The sequence below is a fragment of the Mytilus galloprovincialis genome, chromosome 4, assembly GCF_965363235.1.
Source record: "Mytilus galloprovincialis chromosome 4, xbMytGall1.hap1.1, whole genome shotgun sequence".
NCBI lineage: Eukaryota > Metazoa > Mollusca > Bivalvia > Mytilida > Mytilidae > Mytilus > Mytilus galloprovincialis.
Genome location: NC_134841.1, coordinates 32933117 through 32951623, shown reverse-complemented (window position 1 = coordinate 32951623; position 18507 = coordinate 32933117). Strand labels below are relative to the sequence as shown.

At 32.8% G+C, this 18507-nt stretch overlaps 1 protein-coding gene and 1 long non-coding RNA gene across 2 annotated transcripts; one reads left to right on the top strand and one right to left on the bottom strand.

Moving 5' to 3' along the window:
- Positions 1-987: 987 nt before the first annotated feature.
- Positions 988-3224, top strand: LOC143071925 (uncharacterized). The gene is made up of 4 exons (XR_012976996.1): positions 988-1074; positions 1606-1672; positions 2095-2329; positions 2963-3224. It is a non-coding gene; the product is annotated as an uncharacterized LOC143071925 (long non-coding RNA).
- Positions 3225-4302: 1078 nt separating this feature from the next.
- LOC143071924 (uncharacterized) lies at positions 4303-16080 on the bottom strand. The gene is made up of 11 exons (XM_076246617.1): positions 16017-16080; positions 11797-11997; positions 11220-11459; positions 9804-9993; positions 8499-8634; positions 7894-8008; positions 6737-6916; positions 6256-6327; positions 5464-5714; positions 4978-5201; positions 4303-4448 (listed from the first exon to the last, which is right to left on the bottom strand). The coding sequence occupies exons 1-11, from the start codon at positions 16024-16026 to the stop codon at positions 4346-4348; spliced, it is 1722 nt and encodes a 573-aa protein (XP_076102732.1). The 5' UTR covers positions 16027-16080; the 3' UTR covers positions 4303-4345.
- Between the last annotated feature and the right edge of the window lie 2427 nt (positions 16081-18507).

The following is an 18507-nucleotide window of genomic DNA, read 5'->3' as shown; positions in this document are numbered from 1 at the left end:
ACCACTGGGTCGAACCCTCTGCTGGTGGACTATTAGGCCCCGAGGGTATCACCAGCCCAGTAGCCAGTATTTCGGTACTGGCATGAAAATACAGATTTATTGTGTTATTAAAATTTGCTGTTACAAAATTTTAGAAATTATTATAAATTAAGGAATGCATCTCCCTCATGCAAAGCTCTGATTCCTTTCACGGATTTGGCTATACCTTTTGGACCTTTTGGATTATAGCTCTTCGTCTTTTATATAAGCTTTGGATTTCAAATATTTTGGCCACGAGCATCACTGAAGAGACATGTATTGTCGAAATGCGCATCTGGTGCAGGGAAATTGGTACCGTTAATTTATTATTTTAGCCGATAAATATTAATTTTGCAGATTTTATGCGACCACGAGTATTGTGGCGTCACACATTTATATCCCATTGCTGCTGATCCATAGTACTTGATGGCAATGGCCGTTTTCTTCTGGTAGTTACATTCTAGCTGTGACGTATGGGCAGTGTGACCAAGAACGTCACAATCATTCCTTATTGTTACCAAGGGCGACGTTTCTCAGTTCTGACAGTCATCTGGATAATCTGCTTTATCGGTCGTCCAACTGTCTATATCAATCTGCTCAGCTCTTAAAATAAAACTCCATATCACGGCTTTGTGACGTCAAATACGTTGACCTGGCCTTAATAACTTTGACCCGGACATATCAGCGACGTCATAATGTTTGAACCGACGTTGATAAGTTTTACCCGAACTTATCAAGCCAACTTCCGGTTGCTGGTGAAACTAAGACAATACTTCCAAAAGACGCAATACAGCCCGATAAATCGATTATCAGGTTATCGCATATTAATATTGTAAAATATCAGCTGCTCGACATAATACGAAGGCTTTTTGATCTCGTTCGCTGCGCTTACTCGACAAAAAGCTTCGTATTATGTCTCGCAGCTGAAATTTTACGATATCAACATGCAGACAACCTGATAATCGGTACTGACATCAGCGTGACTGAGATCAGATTCGTTGAATCCTTGTTCCTGAGTTTGATCCTTGATTTGTTTTAACCAAAATTACAGAAAACGTAAGTAAACTCTGTACTGACACAAAAACTCTTAACACATGGATAAATGCAGTTGCCAAAACAAGATTTTAATGACCAAAAAATGAACCGAAAATGAATTTTAGTAACTATCAACTATCAATTACCTTCTTGAATTCTGTATAGACAACTGCATGAACTTCATACGTAACTTATATGTTTATTTAAGAATACACACCTGTGCACTTTATTGTGGGACCACGTGTTATGAATGAAAAGTTTTATTGAGCGATGCAATTGCTTTAGGAATAACACGTGATGTGCAGTTAGCCAATTAGAATAAAGTATTATGACGAAACATAAATCTAATGTAATTATTTCGGCTTAGGCTTTGAATAATATTTCATATCAGTAGGATTTATTTTCTTGATAATGATGACATTGGTTATTTAAATATTGTATGGAAAATGTTTTAAAAAGGAGGACACATAAATATTTTGTAAATTCACAGTTGGTATCGCTCTCCTCCACTTTTTATGATTGAAAGGCTTTAAGTTTTGTCTTTCTTTTCAGATGATTGTTCTTGCTATGCAGATTTTAGCAGGAGCTATTGAGATGTACAAATGGCTTAATACAGAAGGTATCATAAGTTTTTGATAAAAAATTTTTATTATCATTACATGTTTAAACATATCATTATCTTATTGTAAAATTAAAATGAGATCATTCTGATTCAGAATGATTTTCCCTTCCTATCTATTTTCATTTTATTAAAAAAAAAAACAACATCGTATCGGTTCAATGAATGAAAATAAAGCCGACAGTATCGTACTGTCATGGTTTTGATAAGGTAACTGCTCTTATTCGTTTTTTCCTGAAGGATTTGTTATTCTGGAGTTTTATTTGTATACAAATTTATTTGTATGAGTTGACAAATGAAATAAAGAGTATTTCACTTGAAATTATGGAGATTAAATCTTAATTAAAAAAAAAAAAAAAAAAAAAAAAATGCCGATGTGGATACCAACTAATAAAACATCGTTATACTTTTTTTCTCCAAAGAACCAGTGGAAATTGTAAATGACACTATAGCTGAGAAACCTGAAATATCTAACATAACTGTAAAAGAGGACCTTCCTTCTACCAGTACAAATGACACGGTTGTCAAGTCCAACACAGATAATAATAGCAAAGCTGAGACCAAAAACAACCAAAGCAAACGTTTCGGTGGAATGAAAAAAGGATTTCTTCTTTGAAGTTTGAATATGAATGAATTTCTAATGATCTTTAAAAACAGGTAAACACTTTTTCCTATTGTCCTTCTGTATAATTCTTCTGGAATGTTTATAGATAATATTGGATCCGATTGAATGCAGTTAAGGAAGCTGGCTTGTCACGTTTTAGAATTTTTGTCAGATTTTCGGAATCCTCTGACTTTAACCATTTGAATGCCTTGAAAAAATTTGCCCGGTGACCCCCATTTTTCTTTTTGTAAATCTTTTACATGTATAATGATAAGCCATCTGTAAAAGTCATAAAATTTTAATTACTTTTTAACAGTTTTTGAGAACTTCAACTTGTCAATGAAAAAGCTATGAAAAGTCAAGAGAGAATATTTTCCCGCCAAAATTTCAATGGCTAATATCTCTAAAACAAGCACGGTGACCTATATATTTTTTTTGCTCTTTGGATTTCTTTATTAATCCCCTATCTATATAAACTAGTTTTTTGAAAAGTTAATTACTTTGAAACTGAGAAGCGAACTCCCTTAATCTGTGATGTTAAAAAAGTATATTGAATAATATTGATAACAAACATTAAAAAGAGACTCGTTTAAGTTTTTTCAGCGTATTTTTGAATTTCAAATGTTTAAAAATAACGTACAAATTTCAATGAATTTGTTTGATTTTTCATAATTATCATTCGACAGGTCTCGGATTGGATATGGAAGATACCAAGGTTATCATACGTGAAAGCCGTCTTGGTGAACAGACCTTACCTGTGATTGTTTTGGTGCACCGGCGCAGCTTTTGACAGGCTCCAGTAGAATGAAGCTACTTTATGAATAAGCGCGTGACAAGTTATTGAACGGAACCGGTTTATCTAGCTTAAATAAAAGAAGAAACCGAATATGAATGAAATTTATCTGTTATTTTAAATACAGCTTATTAAAAAACGTTGGATTGTGATGTAATATTGGTTGGTAGCAGGTGTGTTTTTCTTCAATTTTGACATCTTCATCGTTCTGCAGAAGTAAACATGTTTTTCTAACATCCCTATACGTGCATGTATGTCATGTATGCCCCAAACCAACTATCCGTCGTTTTTGTAAAAATGAAAACCACAGGTGTGTTTTTCTCAAATTTTGACATCTTCATCGTTCTGCAGAAGTAATCATGTTTTTCTAACATCCCTGTACGTGTATGTATGCCTCAATCCAACTTATATGTCGTGTTCATCAAAATGAAAACAACATAATAAATCAAAAATGATTGATGGAAGCGATCCGAATACATGTCAAACGACAGCACAGCTACAGGCAGTTGTGTAAAATTGTTGGGTTTTAGCGGAGATAAGAACGAAGATTTGCTTAATTTATTTAACATCGATTCCCTCGAAATACAAGTTATTTTTCATCTCAGAAAAACAGTGGTATATAACCAAAGGTATAATGTTTCAAACAAAAGGGCTAGACTATAAACTTCCAAAAATGATTGGTATGCTTGCCATTTAGATTACTATCCATAAGATAATAATAATTTGGATGTAAACATCTATATTCAACTGTAAACAAAACTTATACTGTATCATAAGCAATATAGATAAAACACCCTTGCAGGAAAGAATGTGAAAGAAACCTACAAAGAAACCTACAAAAAAAAAACCAAAGAACAGATTTGTGCTACAAACAACATAAAATAAAGCATGAAGCAGACAGTAACCAACGACATCCAATGAACTACAGGTTTATTACTTGAGACATGCAGCAAATAGGACAAAACATTAGAACAAACTATAAAAAATCGTAAAGCTTGAGCCTCGACTGCTAAATCTGCTTTCAGAGTAGGTGACATCTGAACAGACAAGGACATCAACAAGATGCTACCAGAACGATGACTAGTTTATACTTGGGACAAATTATAGCTTTTTCTGCTGTATTTCATAATTCGTGTTGTGAGTTTCTGTCTCATTGACCAAAATCTCCTTTCAGAGATAAATAGTGGAAATTAATACTTAACTCATTTTACAAATCAGTTTTCATATCAAAAGTTCCATATATCATTCTTTATTGAGAGCATAATACTATTTGTGTTTATGTGGTTCGTTTGATTTCATACAGAGACACGGTACCAGAGGCACTACCGATGACGTATGCCATTGTCTTATTGGCTCGGTGTTCACTCGATTTGATGATGCTGAAAAAGAAAAAAAAAATCAATTTAAAATTCTGTGTAAGTATTGTCATTAAAAAGTAACTTTTTTTTATGAAAAAAGAATAATTGGAAAACTCATTTGTTTGCTTTGGCAAATAAAATGTGCAATTCTATTTTTTTTTTCTTTTGTGACATCTAGGAATTTCACACTAAAATTGAAATGCTTATATCATCATGAATTAACGAATAACTGAAATATAGCGGGAGTAAGTATAAACCCATGCATTAATATTTAAGTCACTATTCCAAAATTTCAATAAAAAATGTATATTTAGATGTTTTCATCCACCATTTTTGCATACTTAATAAAACGATTCTAATGTAACCATATTTAAATATGAAAAGTCCAAATAATTGAATGCATGTATATTTTAAGTCAATCAAACAGACACAATGTAAATACTTATATATTTCGCTCTCGATTTGGTAAATCTATATAATCAGATTCAAGATGGCAAACAATACGCCAGCGAACGTATGATATACTAGATACTAGACAATTATACATTACCCAATTGCTGACATTTGAGCATCACCAGCCTCATTCATTTCGTAAAGTTCAGACCAAACATAGTCAGTCAGACCAGCTCTGTGGGCACTCTCAAACTTAGGTATAGGGTAGCCGGAAGTAGTATTGATTGAATACAGGAACAGAACACCACTTGTCTCACTTCCGGTCAATAAGAAAGTATCTTCATTGTCTGTTGCCACATCTAAAGCATTTAACTTTGGTCCCTGCAATTGAGAAAGGGTGTATTTCACCCATGGCATAGTTTTTTCTTTCTATAGAAAAAGACTGAATTCACTCCATTTAAAAAGAAGTATTGAAACATTCTCTTTTATGCTACTTTTCGCTATTTGAAAGGTAAATTGAAAAAGATAAGAATTGATAATCGAAAAAAAGATACTATTTACAGCAGTTTTCCGTCAAACAACTTATCCTCTCTTTTGTCATACGGGTACTTTTCCCAGATAAATGTCACGTATAATATCTTACCATATCGTCCGAGGTTGTGTCTTTCAAGTTAGCAGGAGATTGGTATGTCATTGTATTTGGTAAACAATCACTATTAAACACATCAGGGAATAACAGATCTGTCTTTCTCTCAATTTCATCTTTGGAGTCATAAATCAGTGAAAATGAATTTGCATTCCATATTGAAAATCCACGGCCACCGAAATGTGAAGCTCTTGAAAGTTTCTGTGTAAATGGATTATATCCCTCCGTTTGACTGACTTGTAATCTACCTAAAAGAAAGAAAGTTTACTTATATTTGAATTTGTGCGCTTTTTAACCGTTTCTGACCAGTTTGATACACTACTTGTCGATTAATTTTGTCTCCTGTAATTTCACGCCATATCTTTTCGGAGCACTGTACTTGGTATTTTACTTTTACCTGCTGTAAATTATTTCAGAAAATATTTATGCACTCTCGATAGCTAAAATTAAAAGTAATCTTGAGTGAATACATTTTGTAGGGTGGTTCTGTCGAAACTTTATCTAAGAATCTCAAGAAAAAAATTGACCAGAAAAAACTAATATGAATCGGATCATCTAATCACAATGACACACACACAGAAGGATTACGATGTGTGCAAGAATACTAATATAAAGCTAATACTAAAATACAGAACACAAAGGCCAACTCAAAAAGATGAACTCTACTATAAAACTGACAAAATCAAAATCAAAAGATGGTTTAAAAAATATCAAATTTACGGTTTTTCAGTTCCAAGTCGAACTGAATATTTTTGCTAAATAATAAATGCTAGGATAAGTTAACATTACCTGCTTTAGAATCAGCTGTGAGTTGAGCGATGAAAGTCTGATTGTTTATTGCGTTTTCGTCAAACTTTTTACCTACCAACAAAAGATAAAATATACTATAATAATTTTTTCATGAAATTTGCAGTACTCTATCGTCCCAATAATCCCATAGACGGCAATGTTGCGTAGAATTCTTCATGAAAGACGTGGTATGGACGCCAATGAGATAACTCTCCCTCCAAGTCACAATTTGTACAAGTAAATCATTACATAAGTCAAAGTACGTCCTTCAACATGAAGCCTTGACTCACACCGAATAGCTACCTATAAAAGGATATGCTAGTTTCTATTGCATGAACTATTCATTACGTGTGAACACAATTATCTAAAATTTACTTCAGAATTGTTATGCATGAATAAAACACGAATGTCAAACGAGATTTTGTGTATGATTGAAGAATATGTTCTCATTGGGCTATCAAAATTTTATCTAAACTTATACCTCTGGTTAAAACATCCGCTCTCTGGTGGTCACTCCAATCAAAACCATGAGTTGCCCTTGTGTATGTAACATAATGACCTTCATCAGCAGTTATTAAATAGTTTGTCTTTCCTACTGTTAGTATCTTTGTATTGTCTGGTTGCTTAATACTGTATAATGGAAACTTGCTTAAATGTGCACCTGAAATGTAGAATTTTTTCATAATTCTTTACTTGCATATATTCATTTTCAATTGTTTTTGTTTTTTTTTAATCTTCTGGGATGTCCACGCGTTAAAACGAAATATTTTTTTAATGCGACGTCAGCTCCCGCAACTCAATCATACCAGAATATCAATTTTTGAAGAAAAAAAACCCATTAACTTATTTCTAGCAGGTCCTGGTAATATAATAAGAATAATGTTTTTAAAAAAGTCTGAATGCATATTTTTTTCACATCAAAATGTTTCAAATAAGAATAAGATTTCCTTGCAAAAATTTAATCCGTTTAATGAATATCAGGTCATACGTTGCAACACCCTCAAGTGTTAAGTTTATAATGGACTGTTCTGAGTTGCAACACCCTCAAGTGTTAAGTTTATAATGGACTGTTCTGAGTTGCAACACCCTCAAGTGTTAAGTTTATAATGGACTGTTCTGAGTCCTCTGTTCATGCATTTTCAAAAGATACTTCTTCTTGTCTTGAAAATATGTATTGTGTAAAGATAGTACGTAAAGTGATGACTTTACATTGGCTTGGATAATTCATTTCACCAGTTTCTGGTTTAGCCAAAAGGGTGCCCAGGTTAAGACTAAGGTGATTTTGAAATCCGACGTCAACTCACGCAACACAATTAAACCAGTATATCTATTTAAAAACATTTGCTCAATTCTACCAGTTCCAAGGAGTTTTATTTTTATTATGTGTATTATACATCAAAACAGTCTTCTTCCACCAGAAAAGGCCAATTCTTATGATATTTGGTCTCTTGTGGAGAGTGGTCTCATTGGCAATCATACCATATATTTTTTATCTACACTTAAAACATTACGGATTAGAACGATCATTTCCCTTATAAACTGATATTGAAAATGGAAATGGGGAATGTGTCAATAAGACAACAACCTGACCAAAGCCTCTTACAGGGACAGAAAACAGCCCTATTTAACACCTCTTACCTCCATCTCTATCACTAGGGTCCATTCCGTCGTCCCTCCATTCTTTTCTAGGTATTGAGGTTATAGATTTCATTTCAAATGTTTTAAGGTCGAGTGTTGCTATGGCATTATTTTTCTGTAAAGACACAAGACTTCTGTTTACTTTTAACGATATAGTAATGTCAGGTTTAAAAAAAAAATCAGATGTTTGGACTCATTGTGTTTTTCCCTTCGATACAGGGTAAAATATCTGGCCCTGTATCACCTACTTTTATGTTCTGATAAAATGCTTTTTTCTGTGACACTATATATAGGTATCATTTTTGATTATTTTTAGCAAACTTGACAATTGATTGACAATTGTCCATATCATTTTATGAACTGAAGTCCCATCGACCAACTCACTGTCCTCCATTTTTAACAACAATCTGAAAATACATGTAGGCTTAGTACCGATTTTTTTTTATTGGTATTAACGAAACCGTTGTGTATGTTGTTTCATTCTGTATATCTAATGACGTCATTTGTGATGTTTTTTTATGTGATACACATAGGTCAATACTGAAATCAATAATATATAAGTGCTTGGTGTCATATAAGCTATGAGTACCGTATACTATTAGTACCTGAAGGATGATATAAGCTAATTTTCCATCAGGAGAAACAACGATATATTCAGGCTCTGCATCCTGAGTAAACGTTGGTGGAGTACTTGGCCATATATTAGGTGGTATATAATATGAAGGTCTTCGCAGATTATATCTAAAACAACATTAATCATATCTTATATGCAATGCTTTAAAAACGTAAATAGCTAAACGTTAGCAACAACCTAAACATATATTTAACTTTAAGATCGAATTTATCTCGATGGCTGATCACACTTGAATTATAAGAATATTATACACCTATTGACTGGGTTTGAGGGTAATAGCGAGTGTGTTGTCCCTAAGATACCAACTATTGCTCGAGGCAAAGCCGAGAGCAATAGTTGGTATGCGAAGGGACAACACACTTGCTATTACCCGCACAACCAGTCATTAGGTGTTTTATTATACTGAACAACACACAGTCATTAAGGGTTTTTATATACCAAAGTAACTAATTTTCTTAAAGTGTAAATATATCATCCGAAAGAAAAGAAAAAATGTCACATAACCTGACATGCACAAGATGAACTATACGGTTTTTTTTATAGTTCTTCTTGGATTTGTAAATATTTCATAAATTGTAATCAAGACTAGAAATACTTGTGTTAAATTTTCCGTGTATATATATTAAATTTAAGCTAAAATACACCAAACGCAAATTCACTTTTAGAATACGATGACATATTATGAATAATGTACTATATTTTAGATCTTTTAATAATGCGCGCGAAGATTTTCTCTCTTTTGTAATTGCTTCTTGTAAGTGAAATTAAAATCGACACAAACAGATTATACCGTTTACAATATTAGAGTTTGGCGTTCAAAATAGACAATGGCATCATTATTGTCCAATGAAAAATAAGCACGAAAAAATACGGAAAAGATGATGATGAAACTATTAACCGGGGTAATAGTCTTTGAAACTATTGCCTGGCAAGTAGTCTGGGAATGAAATAGCACAACTATTTCATTATTTTTTTATATAGACAAAACATACTGAGGTATAATAATTTAGATAATTCACAACTCGACCGATTCCGTACCTTCATATAAGGAGAAGGAGAGGAGCAGATTCACCAGTGGATTTCCGATTGGATAATCCATTACATTGTACTTCAATGGTAAAATATCACAAGATTTTGGGTCACTGGCATGAGATAGAAAAAAAAAATAAAAAATTCAGGAACGGTAGATTTAGGGTGTGCCCAGTAGGATAGTGTATATAAAAAAAATACCGACCCTTTACCAATGTATGTAATAATAAAAAAAAAATATTCTTACTGTCCTTCTCCTTTTGAAAAATCAACTGTTTGTTCTGATGGGTTTCCATATCTCTCTCTCTGTATTATAGTGACTGTTCCGGGTGGGTCTGAGAATTGATTGGCTATATCCTTACCAACTTGTCCTTCATTGGCCACGAGGATTTGTGTGCATGCTGGGTTGAAGGTTATCATGTCTGGATGAGGACCCACTGAAAATACACATTTTCTCAACTGTCAAAAATAAAACGTTTTTGTTTTGTTTTGTTTTTTGATTTCCGTTTTATTCTGTTTTGTTTCGTTTACCTAATAGTTTAAATGCAGTCAATTGTCATTTTTTTTTATTAGATTATCATTAGAAATAAAAAACATGCAAATTTATATACTTGTAACCAAAAGAAAAAGAATTAGTTGATGTTGCAAAGCAGTTTTTTCGATTATTAAATCGGGTTTCATACTTGAGAACTAAATAAAAAAGAAGAGTTGATGTTGCAAAGCAGTTTTTTCGATTATTAAATTGGGTTTCATACTTGAGAACTAAATAAAAAATCTGAAACCTTATTAACAGCTACAGATAGAATGCAATCATTCTATCAACGAATGAAATCTCTCAGCCTAAATAAAATAGAATCTTAACGTCAAAGGAAATTATGACAAACTGAAAGAAGACGATTTTTATAAAGACTATACTGAAAAGTTTTATCAAAGTGTGTGTATATCAAAGTGTGTGTATATCAAAATGTTTGTATATTAAAGTGCATATATATCAAAGTGCGTGTATATCAAAATGTGTGTAAATCAAAGTGTGTGTATATCAAAAAGCTTTTATATCAAAGTGCGTTAATATCAAAATGTGTGTATATTAAAGTGCATATATATCAAAGTGCGTGTGTATCAAAGTGTGTGTATATCAAAGTGTGTATATATATATATAAAAGCGCGTGTATATCAAAGTGCGTGTATATCAATGTGTATATATATCAAAGTGTATCAAGGTGTGTATATATAAAAGCGCGTGTATATCAAAATGTGTATATATCAATGTTTGTGTATATCAATGATTATATGTAAAAGCGTGTGTATATCAAAGTTTATGTTTATCAAAGTGTGTGTATATCAAAGTGTGTGTATATCAAATGTTTGTATATCAAAGTGTCTGTATATCCATGTGTGTATAACAAAGTGTGTATATATAAAAGCGCATGTATATCAAAGTGTCAAAGTGGTTGTATATCAAAGCGTGTGTATTTCAAAGTGTATATATATATATATATATATCAAACTATGTGTATATCAAAGCGAGTGAATATTAAAGTGTGTATATCAAAGTGTGTGTATATCAAAGTGTGTGTATATCAAAGTGTGTGTATATCAAAGTGTGTGTTTATCATAGTGTGTGTATATCAAAGTGTGTGTATATCAAAGTGTGTATATATACCAGGAAGTTTCCCGTCATATTGAAGTTGTGATTCTGCTCTGCTTAGTGCATGAAAGAAGTAAACATGTCCCTCATACACATCCTTTATAGGTGAAGACAAAACGACAGCAACTTCTGTTCCACAAACAGCAACATCTCGGGGTTTACCGTCACCACTCTTGGAGAAAGTGTGGGTTGCTGCTACTCGAGGCATTTCGGGATCTGATACGTCAATTACGTGCATGAGACCAGAATCTTCACCTGTTAAAAGTAAAATTATTTGAACCAATATAACTTATTTTATATAATTTGGTATACAGGCATATTATTCCTCAACTAGCCGAACTATTATTAACTTTATGTTGTTTCTTGTTTTCCACAAAATACAATTCAATTATCTATTATATTGATTAGTTTTTTATTTATTCACAGAAGAGTTTTTTTTAGTTCTTATCCACAGTTCCGTATACTAGTATAAAACTATACATGGAAGAAGTTTAAAAAAAAACATTGGTGACCTTCTGCTGTTTTCTGGTCTTTATTCGGGTTGTCTCTTTGACACATTCCCCATTTCAAAGCTCAATTTTATTCAACTTACCAACAACATACAACATTTCATTTGTTGGGTCATAGGCTGCTTCCTCGGCCGTACCAGCAAACATTTTGAAGGTTTTCGTTGGAGATATGGTTGCTGGCAGTTTTGTATAGGATAAAGACTTCAAATAAAATCCTGCAAACGCCCCACTGCAGCAACATAATAGTACAATAGTACCGACGACGGATTTTGTGGTGGGCATTCCTAGATAAATGAGTAAATAAATACATACAATGTAAAAAGACAATGTTTTTTAGTCAGTTTATTTCCAGTGAATGTTTTTTATCCCAATTGTGTGAAATAAAATTTTGACTCAAATACAACTGCATCGTGTCATCATCAAACAATTTGTTCGATTAACCTCGGATTAATTTCCAGTAGTTACCAATCTTAGTAAACACTATAATTGATTGATATCTTAAAAACATATATTATTTATTTAACTTTTCCATAAATTCAGTTGTCTTCTCGAATTTTGAATTTAAAGAAAAGTTAACTTATATTTAATTTTTGAAATGTTTTTTCTCTCTGGCTGTTTGGTTTGAACACGTGCTCTATCTGCTGTTGACAAACTAATTCCTCTCACCAGTGAACTAAAGAAGACTAAGTAAAAATAACTTTTAAGAACATCATCAAGCATCTTTTCTCGAAAGAAATGCATGTAAAGCTAATTACATGTGTTGAAATTCTTGTTTATGAACAAATACAGAAGGAGATATAGTTATCAAAGGTACCAGGATTATAATTTAATACGCTAGACGCGCGTTTCGTCTACACAAGACGGCGTTTTACGTTTCCGCAAATTGGCATTACTTTTCCGGGAAAAAAAGATGACGTTTCCGGAAAAAAAGTCTACGTTTCCGCAAATAAATATCTTACTTTTCCGGAAAAAAAGTAACTATTCCGCAAAAAAATAATTATTGCTTTTCCGCAAATAATTAAGAAATACCTGTTGATCGAAAGCAAAGCCATAATAAAAAAATAAATATTTATGAAGTTAAAGGTCATCAAAACATGCAAGTAAAATTCATCATTAAAATGGACGAAAACGTATGTTCAAAAGTTAGCAATAATCCGATATATCTTGATATGAATTCATAAGTCAGTTCTTGCAGAATATTTGTAGCCAACACGTCGTACAAAGTCCACAGTAGTTCATTCACCGTTTACAAGTTTTGTATTTTTTTCAAGAGGGAAGTTCATCTTCTTCTTTTCATATTTCCGAACGGTTGCTTTTACAGTTAGAATTCTCATCTTTATGTAAGATGTTGTTTGCAGTTTCAATTACACATCGACGCAGACAAAAATGTTAGGATGGCTAGCGTCACTCTGCTCGTTCAGGTGGGCATGAAAATACTCGGCACCATTCGTTGTTCTCTTTTGGTCGGGGTCAGGAGGTGATGCCCAAATGGTTGGTGGAAATCTCGAATTGCTATCTATATAAAATTCCAATATATAATCGGCAAACTTCATGCATTTATCGTCAGATGGAGAATCGGCTATTAATTCAACAAATAGATATAGGACGATGTGGTAAGGATGCTTTAATCATGTCAGTTGGCAAGTAAGCCAAACCAAAGAAATGTGTTAGCCATTTACCAAAATCCTTACCAGAGTCAACTAGTTATACATGTATCTAATATATATTGAAGATATAAGATCAGAACCTTTTCTTTATTAAAATAATAAACTAAAATATTTATCTAATATGATCATATTCGAATATTTATAATTTACCAGGTAAATTTCCGGAAAAGTAATAAATACAAATTGCGGAAACGTATACTTTAAATATGCGGAAACGTAGTAAAATTAGCGGAAATGCAACACGCCCACATAAGACCCATCAGTGACACTGAGATCAAAAAAGTTAAAAAGCCAAACAAGTACATGGTTAAAGAGCATTGAGGACCAAACATTCCAAAAAAGTTGTGCCAAATACGGCTAAGGTAATCTATTCCATGGATAAGAAAATCCTTAGTTTTTGAAAAATTCAAAATTTTGTAACAGGAGATTTATTTAAATGACCATATAATTGATATTCATGTCAACACCGAAGTGCTGACTACTGGGCTAGTGATAGTGCCCTCGGGGACGAAACGTCCACCAGCAGTGGCATCGGCCGAGTGGTGTAAATAGTAATCAAAGGTACCAGGATTATAATTTAATACGCGCGCGTTTCGTCTTCATAAGTCTCATCAGTGACGCTCAGATCAAAATAGTTATGAATCCAAACAAGTAAAAGGTTTAAGAGCATTGAGGACCAAAAATTCCAAAAAAGTTGTGCCAAATACGGCTAAGGTAATCTATTCCTGGGAAGTTTTTTAAAAAATTCAAAATTTTGTAACAGGAAATTTATTTAAATGACCATATAATTGATATTCATGTCAACACCGAAGTGCTGACTACTGGGCTGGTGATATTAACCTTGTGGACGAAACGTCGGAGACGATGTCTTAATTTCAAGTCTAAACCCAAACTAGCTGTCTTTAAATGTGTTGTAACAGTACGAGAGTACACATTGGCACGTGGAGGTGTTATACCACATCAAATGTTATTCATTAATACGTACATATGTATTAAGTTTTATCCTAAAATGGCATACCAATGCACGTGATTTGAAGACCTAATCAAGATAGCATATTATTTGTTATGCATGCTTACAAATAATGATAAAGTTATCTTAATATCATAAGGACTGTTGATTTTGTCATTATCTATTCAGTACATTCATACTTTACTATGACTTTCAGAGGTCATCTTTGACTAAATTGGGTAGTTTTAGTCAAAAGGATAGTGATCATCAAGATGTTTACGAATGTGACTGGCTTACCCCGTCAATTCTGTTTAACGAAGGTCATTGGCTTAGCCATTATATAAGTCAGTGGCTGAATGGTTAAGATAATTTCATATGTTCATTGAGAAAATTACTGTTAACATTACGAAATTTCCGAATTTGTAGGAATTGGCCTTCAATCCCAACATATAAAATTGGTTGCATTATGTCATATATATAATAGATACTAGAAAAAGAAGGTAACCATCAAGTGGTATGAGTCTCATATGAGACAACTCTCAATCCAGGTCACAGTGTGTAAATGTAATCCACGGTAGGTCATATCAATGTTTTTTGTTATTTGAGAATTTTATATTGATTAAAAAATATCTGTTACATTTATTTTCAACTGTTTTTTTTTTATTGATTGGGACGATTTAGAGCTTTATACGTTGTTTTATTGATCGGGACGATTTAGAGCTTTATACGTTGTTTTATTGATCGGGACGATTTAGAGCTTTATACGTTGTTTTATTGATCGGGACGATTTAGAGCTTTATACGTTGTTTTATTGATCGGGACGATTTAGAGCTTTATACGTTGTTTTATTGATCGGGACGATTTAGAGCTTTATACGTTGTTTTATTGATCGGGACGATTTAGAGCTTTATACGTTGTTTTATTGATTGGGACGATTTAGAGCTTTATACGTTGTTTTATTGATTTTGACGATTTAGAGCTTTATACGTTGTTTTATTGATTGGGACGATTTAGAGCTTTATACGTTGTTTTATTGATTTTGACGATTTAGAGCTTTATACGTTGTTTTATTGATTGGGACGATTTAGAGCTTTATACGTTGTTTTATTGATTTTGACGATTTAGAGCTTTATACGTTGTTTTAACACATCTGTCTTGATCGACACAATGTAGCACGACTCTCTATATCTTTGGTGTTTTGTGTCGTTAGGTTGCTGTGTCATTGCATGCATAATAGTCCATGGTAGTTCGTACCGTGATCTCAGTTTGTGAAACGAGGACCAATATCTAGACCCCAGGTTATAAAATTTAATGTTAAATATTTTTGAACAAAATTTGCAACAAAAAAGTATACTTCATTGCACAAAAAACTTTCGTGGCTGCTACCGGAAAAATAAAAGATGAGCACTGTCACATAAAATCCGACTTAATCTCCGCTGTTTGCGAGAATAGTTAATTAAATAGTATTTGCAATATGCTGGTAAAGCAGTTTTCAATTTTATTGACCTACAGATATCAATCAATTCCTGTTTTGCATGTTTTTTTTACAGAAATCCTAACTTAAAAATGAATATTAAAATCTTAGTTCGATCAAGAACAGGAAGCTGTCAGTGCGAGTCAAATATTAAAGTATTTAGAAACATAAGCCACAAGTAACGTTTTTGTCAAAATGTCATAAATGCTTTACCTGGTGCCATCCCCGTGAACAATCAAATCGTAAATATGGAAGTGAAATACCCAGAAGATAAGACACGAAGTCATGGTTATCACTAACATTCTAAAGGTCAAATCGGTGAAAAGTTAATTGAACATGGAATACATTTTCGAAATCATTTTCCTTGCTCTGAATGTAGACCAAACTAGACAGCCGCGGAGATAGATATCGATGGGCACATGTAGTTTTAAGTCACGATATGGTGTCAATTATATATTTGACAAATTGTCGTCAACTGGTATTTCCATTTAATTCATTTTTTTCTTTTGTTTCAAGGTCAGTTAAACATGTGTTGGATTTTTTTATTCATATCTGAATAATTGTGAAAGAACATTTGCTTATTGTTTCTAGGTCTAACACGTTTGAGCACACAACCAAAACAGCCCATGGCGTTCTCTGAAAAGGTACTCTTTGATGTGGTTGTTAGAAAACACAATAATACTATTGATCATCAACAGTTTTAACAATTTCATAATATTAGGTCAGTTTTTTTTTTACCAGTGAACATTTTTATAATGTTCCCAGACTGAACATAGTAAAAAGCTATTACAGACGTGTTGTTCGTATTCAGATTGACGCTGCAATGATCATTTGTTGGCTCCCACGTGTACTACATAAGTGAGGGAACAAAAGCTTTTAAAATATTTTTGGGAAACGTTTCACAATGTTTTTTTTTCCTTAGTAAATCCGAAACTACAGGTTTTGAACTTAGAACTATCATTTTAAATCTTTTAAATGTCTATACAAGTATAAATTCTAAATCACAGTTTACATTTCATAAAAAAAAAGCCCTTATCACATACTGTCCTAATATAATTGATTTATCGGTTCAAGGATATCTTGTCAATCAGTTATGAAACAGAAATTGTCATGACCCATTTCGACATGACGTCGATAATGAACACAGAGGTTTAAAAAGATTTACACAAACGTTGTCTTTTTATTCTACATTTAAATTACTGATGCAGAAAATGAAGAGAATTGCAAAAATACACAGGTCGGAGAGATAGACAATAATAGTGCATTGACATATCAACAATACAAGGATGAGGCTTAGAAACGAGAAAATGCGAGGCTATGCCGAGCTATTTCCCCGTTTCGGGCCGAATCCTTATATCGTTAATATGTCAAGTCAATGCACTGTTATTGTATTTATACTGCAATCTGAAAAAAAAACCAAAAACGTTTTCAATGGTTGTTTAATGTGCTAATGATATTTATTTGATTTAAATATTATAAAAAAAAATCCCCGTTAATAAGGCCTCGCATCATGCAGGCGGAGAAATATACAACACGATGAAATGTACATTTCCTGTTGAAACTCGCGATCGACGGTGAACGAATTCGTTTGAATATGGACTAAAATATCAGCATTAAGCATAAAACATAATGATTTATAGGTTGCAAACAAAAAATACTAAAAAGTGAAATATTTTTTTCCAAAAATTATCAAAGAAACAAGTCTGAGTCGTTCCACGCATCGTTGTAAACATTGGAAACAAGAAAAGGTAAAAGAGGTCGTATGAATAATTAATTATGATTTCGCAAATTCTATTTAAATATTCATGAGGAAAAGTGATACCGTGCAAGGGCTGTATAGCCAGTCAAGATCGTTAAAAACTTCCATTTGTGATATCGGGTCAGTGACTGTATATGACATAGAAATATACAGTCAACGCATTTTGACTGCTCAAATAGAACGAGTGACGTATAAAGATAGATAACACCATTGCTAAAAAAACAAAACAACAACGAACAGAGAAACCAAATATTAAAAAACATACATATTATTATAAAGTAACATGAAGACGAAAAAATGAGGACAGAATTGTGGCAATATCATTATGAAACATTGGTTTACACGCTCTCCTGTAAGCAACAATCATCCAATAAGGAAATCATTAGCATACACAATCCGTGGAACAAATATAATGAGAAATGTATTTTCCATATGATGCTGCATCATGCATGTTACAATGTTCCAACTTTTTCAGAAAAATTTACCTTATGTATTTGTTTTGTTTTTATTTAAGTTCCCTTTGGTCATATACAGCTCCTAACGTGTTCTGTAACGCACAAATCCATTGTTTTAAAATATTCGGACGCATAAAACTGGAAACGTGATATTTTCATTTTCTAGCACTAGGTTAATTCAGCTCAGGGCGTTGCTTTCGTAAGTAAACAATGAGATAATACAAAAGCAAGAGACAAAGACTTCTGATTAAACAGACTCGAAGGAACAGAAAACCAGATGCTCCGCAGGGCGCAGCTTGATACGACCTCAGAGGCCGAACCCTGCACAGTTTGGACAAGTATGGACACACCATTCAAGCTTGATACTGCTTTGAATTTGAATTGTGATTAAATAGTTGTCGAAGAATATGTTTTTGACACAGAATGAATGTGGTCTAAGAACTTAAAAAATTTAAAGTGGACTTTTACCTATTATGATCCAATATCTAAA

What these genes read in the sequence shown, in the direction of transcription:
- LOC143071924 (XM_076246617.1), bottom strand. An exon ending in ATATGACGGGAAACTTCCTG is followed by an intron (nt 9,994 to 11,219) that starts GTATATATACAC and finishes GTGTATTTTCAG; the next exon opens with TGGGTCCTCATCCAGACATG. An exon ending in ACACAACCTCGGACGATATG is followed by an intron (nt 5,202 to 5,463) that starts GTAAGATATTAT and finishes TCTCAATTGCAG; the next exon opens with GGACCAAAGTTAAATGCTTT.